At 35.9% G+C, this 15,294-nt stretch overlaps 1 protein-coding gene across 1 annotated transcript in view; it reads right to left on the bottom strand.

Annotated features, from left to right (window-relative positions):
• SPATA1 (spermatogenesis associated 1) overlaps positions 1 to 15,294 on the bottom strand; it is a 57,140-nt gene that overhangs the window by 6,350 nt on the left and 35,496 nt on the right. The window contains exons 7-13 of the mRNA XM_040987362.1: positions 8,942 to 9,056; positions 8,058 to 8,112; positions 4,859 to 4,970; positions 3,986 to 4,111; positions 2,169 to 2,347; positions 887 to 985; positions 212 to 299 (exon numbers count right to left, since the gene is read on the bottom strand). Coding sequence (XP_040843296.1) covers positions 212 to 299; positions 887 to 985; positions 2,169 to 2,347; positions 3,986 to 4,111; positions 4,859 to 4,970; positions 8,058 to 8,112; positions 8,942 to 9,056 — 774 coding nt within the window. The remainder of the gene's footprint in view (positions 1 to 211; positions 300 to 886; positions 986 to 2,168; positions 2,348 to 3,985; positions 4,112 to 4,858; positions 4,971 to 8,057; positions 8,113 to 8,941; positions 9,057 to 15,294) is intronic.

Raw genomic sequence — 15,294 nt, 5'->3', positions numbered from 1 at the left:
AATAATTATAAAACACAGTATTGTAGAATAAGAGGTAATAGAGTTGCAATCTTCAGAAATAGATGCAATCATTCTACTACATGTTACAATCAATATTTCCAAAAATACTTCATAATCTATTAAAGTGAAAAAAATAAATCTTATGATTTATATAGAATATTTCCAAGAACAGATTTACATCTTTAACAAGTAAAATTTTGAATTTACGTACCTAATTGAGACTGTAAAGATGGATTAATTTTTTTCTGTGCCAGTTCAGCTTTCAGTGTTCGTAAATCCGAAACTGCTTGTTTTCTCATCTATAAAAACAATTATCTTCCAAAAATGAGCATCATCTTACCTTTTTTAAAGTATATCATAATTGTTATGAAAATATGATTATTTTATCTGTCTTCTTTCATTTGCCTTCCATGACTCCATTACTTTGGTAAATATGTAGGTTATAAATACTGCTTAAATAACATCTTATCTATGATACATGTTATGAGATTTCTTTTATTAGAATAACGCTACTTCAAAAAGTTTGTGGAGCAATGAAATTAAAATATATTTAGACATGTTGGAATCCATGCATCCTATTTTTCATAACTGACATTTTTATGAACTTTTTGAAGGCTCCTTGCATGCACAGATTCAATTCCAATTTCCACAAACTTTGAAATGTCCTTTTCTTATAGAATAATATAATTGAATCCTTTTAAAAAATAGACAATACAAATTTTTTTGAGCTTCAAAATATTATTCTCAATATGTAATTATGCAAACAAAAACCAAAACCCAACATAAAAAAAAACCACCTTCTAGCACTTAATAACTGAACAGATATCTAGGAAACACTGAAATGTTTTATTTCAAGACGATCTTGATAAGGATAAATTAAAATTACCTTAACTTCTATTATGAGTTTCATTTTGTCCGTATCCAATTTTCTCTTAAGTTGGTCAATTGCATGCTGTACCTCTGTGATTTGGATTATAAGGTAATTCTGTGTGAGATATATAAAGGTGTACTCAGTTTAATATTTTATATACTTATAACAACATATACTGCTTTACAAACATAAATTATGAAGTTGCAACAAATATTAAAGACAAATCATTAAACTATCTTTATATTCTTATACTGAACCTGATAAAAGGATAAAGTATCAGCTGTATTTTAAAAAAAATGATTAGTATTGAAAACCCATTACTTAAGACTATATTTATTTTATATTAACTAATATTAAATTTTAACATTTCATCATGCCTTAAGTTACATTTTTGTTTAATCATAAGTTGCTTATTTTAAATATCATTTTGCATGAGATCAATTCTACAAAAATCAAGTTATTAAATGATCTTTGCAACTTTTTTGTCATTTAATTATATGGTATAGTTACTCAATATGAAACTTCATGTCTCTGACTTAAGAGTCAAGATTATCTTAAGAAAAAGTGAACTAACCAAAAGTTTACATTTTTCTTACACCATCAATAACTAGTGGTCACTGCTGGCCTCCTGCCCTACGTAATTAGGCATTCATCTCCTTCCCATAATCAGGAAATGTGACTGCATCTGAACCTATAAAGGTAGAGCCTATCTAGCCTAAATCCGCTGGTACCTAGCATTCTTTAGCAGATACTACTGACAACAGGGTGGACCTGGTTGGTCCCGGGAGACCACAGAGTCTGAATTCAAAGACTATCTCCCCATCTTGTTTTGGAGATACATAACCCTGTTTGCCTTTGGCAACTCTGTTGCTACTATCATAAAAAGGAGTCTTCCAGCTCTGGCTCCAGGCTTGGGACCTGTCCAAGTCTGGTTGTTGTGGCCATTTGGGGTGGAACCACTAGATGGAAGACTGTTGTCTCTTCTCTCTCTCTTTTTTAATCATCTTTCAAATAAAAATAAATCCTTTAAAAAAAAAGGTCAGGTGAGTCTTCTAGTGAAAACCACACTATAAGTAATGAGGTGACATTAGAACTACTTATATTCTTAAGAACATTATTGCTGACTGGATTTGCTCAGCAGCCATCCTTCCATCACATGAGGTCGTGAATTTTAAGGAAATTTAACTCAAACTTCTGTAATCTCTCGTCTAAAGCCTCCAAATTCAATTCTGACAGATGTAAAACGCTCATTTTGAGTAGAACTTTTCTAATACTACAGGGACACATTTGTTAATACCTTAGAGTCTGAGATGTTTGCCAGATTTTTTGGTCTCATCTTGATCTCCCTGGCTTCAAGTTGCATCAGCAATTTTTTATAATAAAGTTCCAAATCTTCTCGAAGTTTTGTTAAGACCTCCTCCAATGATGCTGTAACTTTCTTAGTCTCAAGGTATTTTTTCTTCCAACTATCACAGGCTACCAAAAAAATTAAAGGCTGGGTTTAACATGGTTTAAAAATTGAAATTTTCAGTTTATGAGGAATTAATGTATATTTAACTCATTTTCTTCCCCCTCTCCTCTTCTCCCTCCCTTATACACCAAGGACAGTAGAGCTAAGGGAGAAAGATTTGTTAGGCAGAAAAAGAAATTGCCTAGAAATGTAGTCAAATGGTAATACATTCATAAATCACAAGCATATTTTCCTTTAAGCATGTGACTGATTCTGAAAAATGTTATAAAAAAAAAGTACTGCGGGCGCTGGTTCCATGACATGGTGGGTTAAGCCTCTGCCTGTAGCACAGGCATCCCATGTGGGCACTGGTTCATCTCCTGGCTACTCCATTTTCAATCAAGCTTCCTGCTTGTGACCTGGGAAAGAAGTGGAAAGTGGTTCAAATCCCTGAAGCCCTGCACCACTGTGGGAAACCTGAAGGAAGTTCTTGGCTCCTGGTTTTGGTTTGGTTCATCTCTGGCCTTTTGGGAGCAAAGCAGAGGAATCTAAGATCTTTCTGTCTCTCATTTCTCTAACTCTGCCTTTCATACTAAAAAACAGAAAGTAACAACGACAACAACACAGCACTGAGGTGGGATCATGAAATGCCAGTTAGGATGCCTGTGTCTGACACAGCTGCGCCTGGGTCGACACTAGGTCTAGGTCCTGATTCCAGCTTCTTGCTAATGTAGCTTTTGGGAGGCACTGGCTGGTGGCTCAAGCAACTGGGTTTTTACCACCCACAAAAGACCTGTATTGTGTTTCCGGCTCCTGGCTTGGGTCCAACCTTGCAGGTATTTGGGGAGTGAGCCAGCAGATGGAATCACCTCCTCTGTCTCTTTCTCAAAAACAAACTAAAACACAAAAACCAAATTAGCTATACCTAAATGGGCATATATTTTTATTTTTGGCATAATCTTCTAAGAAATAACCATTTAATTAAAACTGTGAAAGGAAAAGATGCACTTTAAAAGATCATTTTCCCCATTTTTTCAGCCCCCATAATGAGTAATGTTTTGTGATATCTGATTCTGATTCATTATGAATCAAATTTACTTCAAATATTTCCTCCTATTTCTATATGGCAGAGTTTCTCAATCCTGGAATTCTTGGTCGACAGCAGAAATTAAACACAACAAGTTTAGGAAATTACTTTGACACCAAGAACTTCTAAGTAAAAATGTAAAACGGACACAAGCTATATGCAAACATAATACTTAGGTTTCTTTTAGAATATCATGGAAATGAAAACACCAAATTTGAAAATTTCATATTATAACACTAACTGATAAACATTATATAGCTGCATGGAACTTTAGCTTGAGATTTTAGTTAATTGGGACCATTGCAGTGTAATCAGTAGAGGCACCGTGATGTCAAAATCCCATGGGAATGCCAGTTCAAGTCCAAGCTGCTCTACTTAGAACTCAGAAGCTGCTAGCTAATGTCCCGGGGAACATGGCAGAGAATGGCTCAGATGTTTGGACCCCTGCACCCAATCGCCAGGCTATTTTCTGTTATAGTTAATCATGTGCCAATTAAACTATAAAATACCAAATATTAATTGTAAATTATTCCAAAATTAATTCTGTAAAAATTCAGAGGTATATAATTAACTGTACCATGATATCGTTTCAATTTGTTCTGTTCAAATAGTTTTTCAACTTTTTTTAATAGTACTTCTCTAATTCTTTCTAGATGTCTTCTTTCTTCTTTTACTTGTTTCATTTGTTCAACAATCTTCTCTCCTAAAAAGATCATAATTCATTTTCATCAATATCTAAAAGTTAAATAAGGTTAATAGTCAAAGGGAATATAAAACTTAAATGTCTAAAGGAGCAAATAAAGTTTACTCAAAAATCTTATTTTTCTTACTGAGTTTACCTATATGGAAAATGTAGAGGAGTGATTTTAGCATTAAAGAGCAATACACAAGGAATTTATAAAATAGTGCATCTTGTGCATTTATATATGTGTACAAACTAGGAAAAACTCAAGCAATTATACTCACCTGTTCTTTCTTTTTTCCCCCTAATTATTTTGGCAGTTACTTTGGATCTAATGTTATATTATTTACAGCTTACATGGAAAATGCATATCAAGAATATATTTTAAAATGAAAGACTTTTAGTGTCCACATGCAGTGGTGGTCATTATAAAATTAACATCAGCTTTTAAAATAATAAAAGAGAAGTTCATGGAAATGGAGTTAAGTTCACTTGATGCCAAGAATTTTTTAAAATCATGCACAGCTATTTTATAATCTATACTTTCCACGAACTGTTTGAATGCCCCTTATCTATAGAAAATATTAGCAGCATAACCATTTCCATGTGTACATTCCATGATATGAAGACAATTCACACTGTTGACAGCCAACATTTTCAGAACATCCATTTTCTGAACTTCAATCTTCCCATACCGAAAATCTGTACACATAAAATAATTACATTTCCAGTAACATAGCATCTGTACTTAGAGGTCACAACACTTACTTTCAATCTGTGAAAAAGAGGGATCAGTTATTGCTGGAGAAAGAGCAGGTTGACAAGGAAGTGAAGGAAAATTAATAAGATCTGGCGGGCTGATATAATCTTTTTCACCTGTCTGTAAGAAAATATGAAAATCATGCTTTTTTTTCATATCACTGTATTTGACAATGCCTATCAGCAATTCCATGTTCATTGCTTTAGCTTCCCCTGCTCCACACTCTCCATTTCACTGTAAGTTGGGCAAGGGAATAAGGTCAGAAGCAAGGAAAGGGGGATGGAGAGAAGGAAGAAAAAAATGTCTTTGCATACAGCAACAGAAGAGGGTGCACCAGTTCTAAGAAACAAAGTAAGCCACCAAACACTCCTTATTTCGCTCAACAAGAAAAAATAACGGAGTAAAAATAATCTCTATAAATAAACATCCACACAGCAACTTTTAATCAAATCTCAACTCAGAACTAAAAGCAAAACAGCTGTGATGTAACTGGACAATCTGCCCAACTCTAGCCTTGGCTATTTTAACAAACAGGAGAAACTAGAAGATGCGTAAACTGGCCAAACAAAAGAAAGAAATTAAGAAAAATAATTTGTCTCATACTTAGGTAAATTAGAAGCTATCTAAGATAGGACAGATATGACAAAAATTATAAGAAAACTAATAAAGAGAAACAATAGGGGCCACGTAAATGCAACATAAATAATAAAATGTTTCGAAGAAGAATACAATACAAAAGGTTAAAAGATAGCTAAGACAAGACTAATTGTGGTTTTTGAAAGACAAAAGGTAAGAAGATATATTTAAAGTTATAATTTTAAAAACATTATTGAAACAAAGTCTTGGGCCAGCATATGGGTGTTGATTCATATCCCAGTTGCTCCATTTCCACCCAGGTCCCTAGTGGCCTGTAGAAAACAGACTGTTCCACTATAATTTAGGCATTATATATTGTGTCTCTGCCACCTACATTGGAGACTTGGATGAAGCTCCCCACTTTGGACTGACCCAGCGCTGGCTGTTGCAGTCAGCTAAGGAGTAAACCAACAGATAGAACATCTGCCAATTTGTTTCTCCCTCTCTTTGCTACTCTTTCAAATAAAAAAAAAAATCTTTAAAGAAAAGAAGTAAGGAAAAAAATGAAAAAATAAGTCCTTTCTTTCATACTGAGAAGGGCCCACTATGTATAGGGGAAAAAAAAATTAAAAAACAAAAACCCTGATTTAGAACTCTTAGCAAAGATACAACATGATAAATATAGTCAAAAGGAATCTTTTGACCTTTAGGCAAAAACAAATCAGTTTACAAAGAAAAAATCAGGTTGGTATCAAAGCCAAAGCATAATTTTTAAATATACATATATATATATATACATATATATATACACATATAGTTTCAACTTAATTTTATGATACAATTCCATAGGCTCTTGGATTTCTCCTACCCCCTCCCCAAATTCCCTCCCTCCAACTGATTTCTCCCTTAGTATTACAGTAGTGTAGTCCTTCATAAGCAGGCATAAGTTCATAATTATATTTAAGTGTTTCTTAACATTGCCAATATAGACAACAGCAGACAGTCCAGCACCTTCTTTTTTTTTTAAGATTTATTTATTTTTATTGCTAAGTCAGATATACAGAGGAGACACAGAGAGGAAGATCTTCCAACAAATGATTCACTACCCAAGTGACTGCAACAGCCAGTGCTGTGCCAATCCGAAGCCAGGATCCAGGAACTTTCCTCTGGGTCTCCCACGTGGGTGCAGGGTCCCTAGGATTTGGGCTGTCCTTTACTGCTTTTCCAGGCCACAAGCAAGGAGCTGGATGGGAAGTGGAGCTTCTGGGATTAGAGCCAGTGACCATATGGGATCCTAGCATGGTCAAAGACAGGACTTTTAGCCGCTAGGCCACAGTGCCAGGCCCAATCCAGCATCTTATTGTCAAACATTTTGATACTTTTTGTTTTGGATAAAAAAAATTTTCTTAATTTACTTTATAGACTGCTCATTTTAAAATTTATTCTTTCGAAAGGCAGAAGTACAGAGAAAGAGGGAGACAAAGATCTTCCATCTGCTGGTTCACTGCCCTGATGAGGTTGCAACAGCCAGAGTCAGGCCAAAGCCAGGAGCCATATATTTTATCCAGTCTCCCAAGTGGAAGGCTAATGCTTTCCCCTGTGGATTTGAAGCAAGCTGGATTAGAAATGGAGCAGCCTGGACTGCAACAGCGACTCCTGTGGGATACCTGCCGGAGTGCCAGCCTTTGACTGATACTTAAGTTGAGTCTGTATGTTGGCTATTGTGAGAAGTGCTGCAGTGAATAAAGGGGTGCCAATGTCTCTTTCCCAGGCCAATTTCCTTGCCTTTAAACAAGTACCCAGTTATAGAGTTATTGAGTCAGTATTTTTGTCTTTTATGTATTAAAGAATCGCCACACTGTTTCCCATAATGTGCATACTAACTTATACTCCTACTATCAGTGGTGTAGTAAATTAAGTCTCTGCCTGCAGCACCTGTTCCCCTTATAGGCGCTGTTGTGGCCACTTCGGGAGTGAACCAGTGAATAGATCTCTGTCTCCGTTTTTCTGCCTTTCTAAATCAATCAATTGATCAGTCAATTTTTTTAAAAAACTAGTTATTAAATTTGAGATGATCAGGAAGTGTTAATGTAAAATATTTCCCCCTTCATATTTGTGCATCTTCTCTATTATCAAAAAAGTAGAAATGAAAATTTGGGCCTGGTGCTGTGGCGTAGCAGCTGAAAATCCTCGCCTTCAACGTTCTGGGATCCCATATGGGCGCCGGTTCTAAACCCAGCAGCTCCTCTTCCCATCCAGCTCCCTGCTTATGGCCTGGGAAAGCAGTTGAGGATGGCCCAAAGCCTTGGGACCCTGCACCCATGTGGGAGATCTGGAGGAAGTTCCTGGCTCCTGGTTCCCGGCTTTGGGTCGGTGCAGCATTTGGATGGCCATTGAGGTCACTTGGGGAGTGAATCATTGGACAGAGGATCTTCCTGTCTCACCTCCTGTTTGTATATCTGACTTAGCAATAAAAATAAATAAACCTTTTTTTAAAAAGCAGAAATGAAAATTGAACTACCATTGCTAATAGTGATTTTAAAAGTATATCACAAGGGAACTTAGATATTTTAGTTTTAATTTCTATATATTTAGCAATGCCACACTTGAACAAAAATTTGTAAATCATACCTGATCGTTCTGTCTTCTGAGAGCTGCATCATCTTCATCTTTCCAAATAAACTGACTTAAAAGGGTGACAGATTTAAAATTAATATTAAAACATAAAATCATAAATGTTATTTTTACATTTTATGTATTTTACCTAATGACTTAAAACACAAACATAATTCTTTTAAGTAAGCCTGAGATCATTACCATATTTACATTCAAAGTAATAATCAACAGAAACTACATTTAGTACAACTAACAAAATCATATTAACATTATCATACAAGTTTAATTTCTATGGCAAGGTAAAATATCTGGAAGTTTTAGAAATCTGTTTTGGAAAAAAATGATATTAGTGTGGAAACAATGGTATTACCCACTTTCCTGTAGCCCTTGACGCTTTGTACCCTAATCAACTAAGTAAGATTATTAAAAAAATAAATTAATATGAAATCAGAAAAAAATCTGTTTTGTTTATAGATTTTTGTGAATGCACAACTAAAATTTCATCTTAATTTCAAGACTACAAAATTCTCAATACTATAATTTTGAATGAAATTATATCAATGTGAAATGCAAGCATACTGATTAGCTTTCCTATAACCAAGAATTTGAGGTTAATTTGTTTTTACAAAAACAAATAATTACAGACATTTTTCTCTGGTCAGGTTGCTTCTGATGACAAAAATAATACAATATAAATAAATACAAGAAGTTATCACTGATCAATTTTGGAAAGAATTTAACAATAAATATAGAATCAAGATTAACTTTAATTAAAAATATCATTAAACTCACTCATATATATGTTCTGATTAAAAGTCCTCATAAACTATTTTGGATACCCCATTCTTTTTCTTACAGTTCAGAGTATAACATGTGGAGTCAGCATCTGTACTAATTACCTTTTTTTAATGCTACAATAATCATTATCTGAATCTTCCAATGATCCTGGCAACTCAGAATTTCCAATTTGATTTTGTGCAGTCTGGCTTTCTTTTCGAACGTCTTTTTCCCCAGCTGATGTTGATTTTCATTCATGGCAGATAAAGTTCAGAATATTAAGAAAATACTAAAATAAAATTTTGTTTTTATATGTATACATTATAATCTTGTCCTATATATGTTTCAGAATCTCCATGTACTTCACTACACAGATGCAAAACAATAATTCCAAAGTCAATTTCCTGAAACTTTAGCTTATAGGGAAAGAAAATTCTTTGGTCAATTCAATTTGAGAAGCATTCAATAAAGCAGCACTAAATAAGAACCTAATACCCTACACACACAACACACACACACACTCTCACTTCTCTCTCTTTCTCTTCCTTTTGCAATGTGTTTTTTGTTTTGGGGTTTTTGTTTCATTTTGCTTTTTTTAGATTTATTTATTTTTATTACAAAGATAAATTTACAGAGAGGAGAGGCAGAGAAAGATCTTCAGTCACTGGTTCGCTCTCCAAAAGGCCACATTGGCCAGAGTTCAGCCCATCTAAAGCCAGGAGCTTCTTTGAGATCTTGCCATGTGAATGGGACATAATATGCTGCTTTCACAGGCCACAAGTAGAGAGCCGGATAGGAAGTGGGGAGATTAGGACATAGAGGATGCTGGCGCTTGGCAGGCAGAGGATTAGTCAATTGAGCTATTGCACTAGCCCTCTCTTTTCCTTTCATAGCACTTCTATCTCTATGCAAAACGAATCTGAATGATAATATGATCGACTTTTCTCAAACTATTTTCTCTCTAGAAAGTTTTTGTTAAAAGGCTCTTTTGAAATATTGCTCCGAGGAATCTCTGGATAATACCAATGCAAGTACAAAGCCTAAAATGTCAGGTGTTATTGTGAAATAACATTTTAATTTATGAAATATCCTTTCATTGTAACAGAATTTTGTCATCTCTCTTAAAAATATTTATATCAATATTCTACATGATATGTTGATGCAGGCTTTTTTCTTCCTATGGAGAAAAAAAATCTAGAAAAAAAAAGAGTCAAACTAATATCTGAGAAGTCATTTTACAAGAATTGCCACAACAATCAAGTAGGATTCATCCCTGGAATGCAGGGATGGTTCAACATTCGGAAATCCATAAATGTTATAAACCATATCCAAAAACTGCAAAACAAGAACCACATAATAGTTTCAATAGATGCAGAAAAAGCTTTCGACAAAATCCAACACCTCTTCATGCTAAAAACTCTAGCCAAAGTAGGCATAGATGGGAAAATCCACAACATAATTAAAGCAATTTATGAAAAACCCAACGCCAGTATCATACTGAATGGAGAAAAGCTAGAACCCTTCCCACTGAGATCTGGAACAAGACAAGGGTGCCCGCTATCACCGCTGCTATTCAACATAGTCCTAGAGGTACTTGCAGAGGCCATAAGACAAGAAAAAGAAATCAAAGGCATACGTATAGGAAACGAAGAAGTCAAGCTTTCACTATATGCAGATGACATAATCCTATACATAGAAAAACCAGGAGACTCAATACAGAAACTGCTAGAACTTATACGAGAGTTTGGCAGAGTGGCAGGGTACAAAATTAACAAACGAAAATCAACAGCCATAGTGTACGCAAATAACACCAAGATGGAAGAAGATCTAACCAACAGGATACCATTCAAAATAGCAGAGAGAAGTATGAAGTATTTGGGAATCAATCTAACCAAAAGCGTAGGAGACCTATTCAAAGAAAACTACAAACTATTTAAAAAGGAAATTGAACAAGACCTCAAAAGATGGAATAACATCCCGTGCTCCTGGATAGGCAAAATCAATATCATTAAAATGTCTATACTACCACAAGCAATATACATTTTCAACGCAATTCCAATCAAATTGCCCAAAACATTCTTCACGGAACTGGATACAATGATTCAAAAGTTCATCTGGAAACACAAAAAACCATGAATAGCTAGAACCATCCTGAAAAATAAGAGGTTAGCAGGGGGAATCACAATCCCGGACCTCTGGACATACTATAGAGCAGTGGTTATCAAAACAGCCTGGTACTGGCACAAAGACAGAAAGGAAGATCAATGGAATAGAATAGAAGCACCAAAAGGGAACCCACACAAATACAGCCAATTAATCTTTGACAAAAAGACCAATGATAGCTCAAGCAAGTGGGAAGGCCTCTTTAGTAAATGTTGTTGGGACAACTGGCTGATAGCCTGTAGAAACAAAAGGATAGACCCACATCTATCACCATACACTAAGATCCAATCTACATGGATAAAAGACCTAAACCTACATCCAGAAACCTTCAAACTCTTGCAAGAAAATGTAGGAAATACACTGCAAGACCTAGGAGTAGGTTCCGATTTTCTAAGAAGGACACCAAAAGCAACAGCAGTTGAGAACAGAATAAACAAATGGGACCTCATCAAACTAAGAAGCTTCTGTACAGCAAGGGAAACAATCAACAAAGTAAAAAAGCAACCCACAGAGTGGGAGAAGATCTTTGCACACGATATAGGCGATAGGGGGCTAATTTCCAGGATATACAAAGAACTTCAAAACAACCAAAAAACCAAAACAAACAAGCCACTCAAGAAATGGGCAAGGGAAATGGGCAAACATTTCACAAAGGAACAAGTCCAAATGGCAAACAAACATATGAAAAAATGTTCCAGCTCCCTAGCAATAAGGGAAATCCAAATTAAAACATCGATGAGGTACCACCTAACACCAGTAAGATTGGCCCACATAATCAAGAACACCCACGACGCTTGCTGGCGAGGATGCGGGGAAAAGGGAACCCTACTCCACTGCTGGTGGAGCTGCAAATTGGTACAGCCTTTATGGAAATCAGTCTGGAGAACACTCAAACAACTCGGAATCTGCATGCCATATGACCCAGCAATAGCACTCCTAGGAATATATCCAAAACACCTGTTTTACGACAAACCAACATGCATCCCTATGTTCATTGCAGCACAATCAGTAATTGCAAAAACATGGAAGCAACCGAAATGCCCATCAATAGAAGATTGGATAAGAAAGCTTTGGTTCATCTACTCCATGGAATACTACTCAGCTATTAAAAAAAACAAAATGCAGTTCTTTGTGGCTAAATGGGCACAACTGGAAACTATAATGCTAAGGGAAATGAGCGAATCCCAAAAGATTAGATACCACATGTTTGCCTTGATTTAACCTGTAATTTATTGTTTGGTTGTTTGTTATTTTTTGAACGTGTCATTGATGCTGTCTCAACCCAGATGTTTCGAAGAATGGAACTTGCATTATTTTTAACATATTGTTTACCCAATACAATGTCAATTAATTCCATAATGTTGTATATTGATACTGAGGCCTTGTTGGGGCTTTTTAACTGACCGGATCTTTACTCTGTTAGACCTATCTTCAGACCATAGAAGGTCTCCCCAAGAGGCCACTGGACTTATCTGGACAATAAGACGCTGAACTTTATGCTAGGCATGTGTTTGCAAGCAATGAATCTCAACTGAACTTGAACTATGGTTATGCAGCAAGGTGGAGGAATCCACCATGGGGGGAGGGGTGGGGGGAATCCCCAGCGCCTATAAAACTGTACTACATAATACAGTGTAAGCAACAATAAAAAAAAAAAAAAAAAAAAAAGAATTGCCACAACAATTTGTAATTTGAAGCCCTTATTGATTTTAGTTTGACTGCTACCATATCTTTCTTAATTGGGATTAATATGGTCATTAAAGGACAGTAAACCTAGAATTTTCTAAAAGACCTTTTCAATGTAAAATGAAAAGAAGATGGAAATAGTAGCTGTTTAAAAGTCAGTAGTACAATATTATATCTCCTGTCCACCCCTCTACAACAAATAGCACCACCAAACTCAGTAGAGTCTGAGTTACATTTTGATAGGGATATAGAATATATATCTTACTCCTGGTAACAGTTAGAGCATGAGGCACTGCTCTGCAGCACCTGTATAACATAATAAGAGGAAAGCAAGCCGATTTACTTTAGAAAGAAATAATACAATGTTTCAGAACTATAATTTTTTTGGAGCTAGATAATATGCTAGATAGCTGTAACTGAGTTCACAGAAAAGGCAGTGATAATTGTGACACTAAGTTCTGATTGCAGGCTGTTTTCACAACAGAAGACAGATGAATGTAAGCAAATAGAAGTGCACGTGAAAGGCATATGGTGGTAATAATATAAGCAACATTTTTATCAGTAGTGAAAACTTCAGTTTGTATAGTATCATAAAGCAAAGGCTTCTGAAACAGACACAAAAGACCTCAAAGCCTGGCAATGTCATAGAAGTTACAGCTTTAGATATTTCTCTATTTTCAGTTTCCTTAGCTCGAAAATGGCACAGAGCAATTAAAACACCCAGCACACTGCCCAATCCTTAAAGTGCTGTTGATTTCAAGCTCTGATTTCTTTTCAACCAATATCTCCTACTACAGGTTCTTACAACCTATATACATTCTTTCAGTTCTGTAGTCTAAGCCATTATTTCTAGAACAAAAATCCTATAATGCCTTGAAATGGTTTAAGGACTTGAAATGGTTATCAGTGCCTACTAAATTGTTTAACTTTGTAAATAAGGCTTCTGAAATGAAAATCCGTACCTACCTTTGCAGAAATACCAGTCCATGGTAGTTTTTATTCCTGTCTACCTACATACCATAAGTAATAGTGCCAGGAATAATAGCTAAAAATGACCACATGAAGTAGGTCATGGAAGCTCCATTTGTACCATGACATACATGAAGGAAGCTTCTGGAGGTAAGAAGTGAAAAATTTGCACAGCCATAGATTCTAGCTGTTTTGGAAGTCAGAGGAGGAATATTTTTTTCATTCCATTTTTAATAAGCTCAGGATTCAAGCAGTAACCGGAGGCTTTCAAGGTAATCTGATTTGTAAGAATGATGATGATGCGGGGCAGGTGTTTGGTGTAGTAGCTGATACCATTCTGGATACCTGGGTTTGAGATGCTATTCTGCTTCTGATTGTAGCTTCCTGTTTATGTATACCTTAGAAGGCAGTGAGCTATGGTTCAAGTACTTGAGTAACTGCCATCCAGTGTAAAACCCTGATGGAATTCTGGATTTCTAGCTTCAGCCTGGTGCAGCTCTGGTTGTTATGGACAGAAGTGAATGAGTGGATGGAAGACGTCTCTCTTTTTCTCTGCCTTTCAAACAAATAAAAGTAAATAAAGAAAATGACATGAAAAGATTGATGATAACATAGTAAATAAGAGATTGTAAAGGAGATTAGAAATAAAAACGATTTGACAAGATAACTGGTTGGGCCACTGCCACCACATAGGAGACCCAGTGAAGCTCATGGCTTTGGCCTAGCTCAGCCCTAGCCATTGTCATCTAGAGGGTGAACCACTGGATGGAAGTTCTCTCCTCTCTACCAGGCTGCCCAAGTTCAAGTCTTGGCTTCCTCCTCCATTCCAGGTTTCAGCTAACATGCACCCTGGGAAGCAGCAGCTGGTAGTTCAAGTACTAGACAACTGCTATGTACCTGGACAAACCAGATTAATTTCCAGGTCTCAACCCAGCCCTGCATGGGCACTTAGAAACAGCAGATGCAACATCTCTCTCTCTCTCGCTCTCTCTGCCTTTCAAATAAAAGTAATTAAAAAAAATTTAGTGTGTTAAAGTTGAGCCATATCATAAGAGCTATGGAACACAGACTTATGTGAAAGAACAGCATATAATTACTGTAATACCCCTTTAAATACATACAAATGGAGAAATCAGTATGCACTGACTACCCTGTATCTAAAATTCTTGGGACTACAATTGTTTCATGTTTGGTAACATGAAACAGTTATTTGGGTTTGGGGATATTTTTATGAATTAGTGGTACTCAAATTGTAGTTTTGCTCCATCTTTAATGTATTTGTAAGGTATAAACTTTGCATATCTCACCAGTCACAATTTTCCAAAGAGGAAGATAGATCAAATTTCAGAAAAGTAAAAGAAAGGTAAGACTGAATAGGAAGAAATACGAAGAAATTTTCTACTCAAAATATTAATAAAATATTAGCAAATAAACCCCCAGAAGCAAATAAAAACCACTACTTTAACACTGGCATCCAGTATTGGAGTGCCAGGGAGAGTCCCAGCTATGCAGCTTCCTGTTAGTGAGCCTGGTAGGGCAGCCAAAGACAGCTCAAGCATGTGGGTCCTTAACACCCACGTCAGAGATCAGGATAGAGTTCCTGACTCCTGGCGCATGGGTTGGTTCAGATCTATCTATTGTGACCACTTAGGGAGTG

The sequence above is a fragment of the Ochotona curzoniae genome, unplaced genomic scaffold (assembly GCF_017591425.1).
Source record: "Ochotona curzoniae isolate NIBS_2020 unplaced genomic scaffold, NIBS_Ocur_1.0 contig_4612, whole genome shotgun sequence".
Taxonomy (NCBI): domain Eukaryota; kingdom Metazoa; phylum Chordata; class Mammalia; order Lagomorpha; family Ochotonidae; genus Ochotona; species Ochotona curzoniae.
This window is presented reverse-complemented; position numbering and strand designations above follow the sequence as displayed.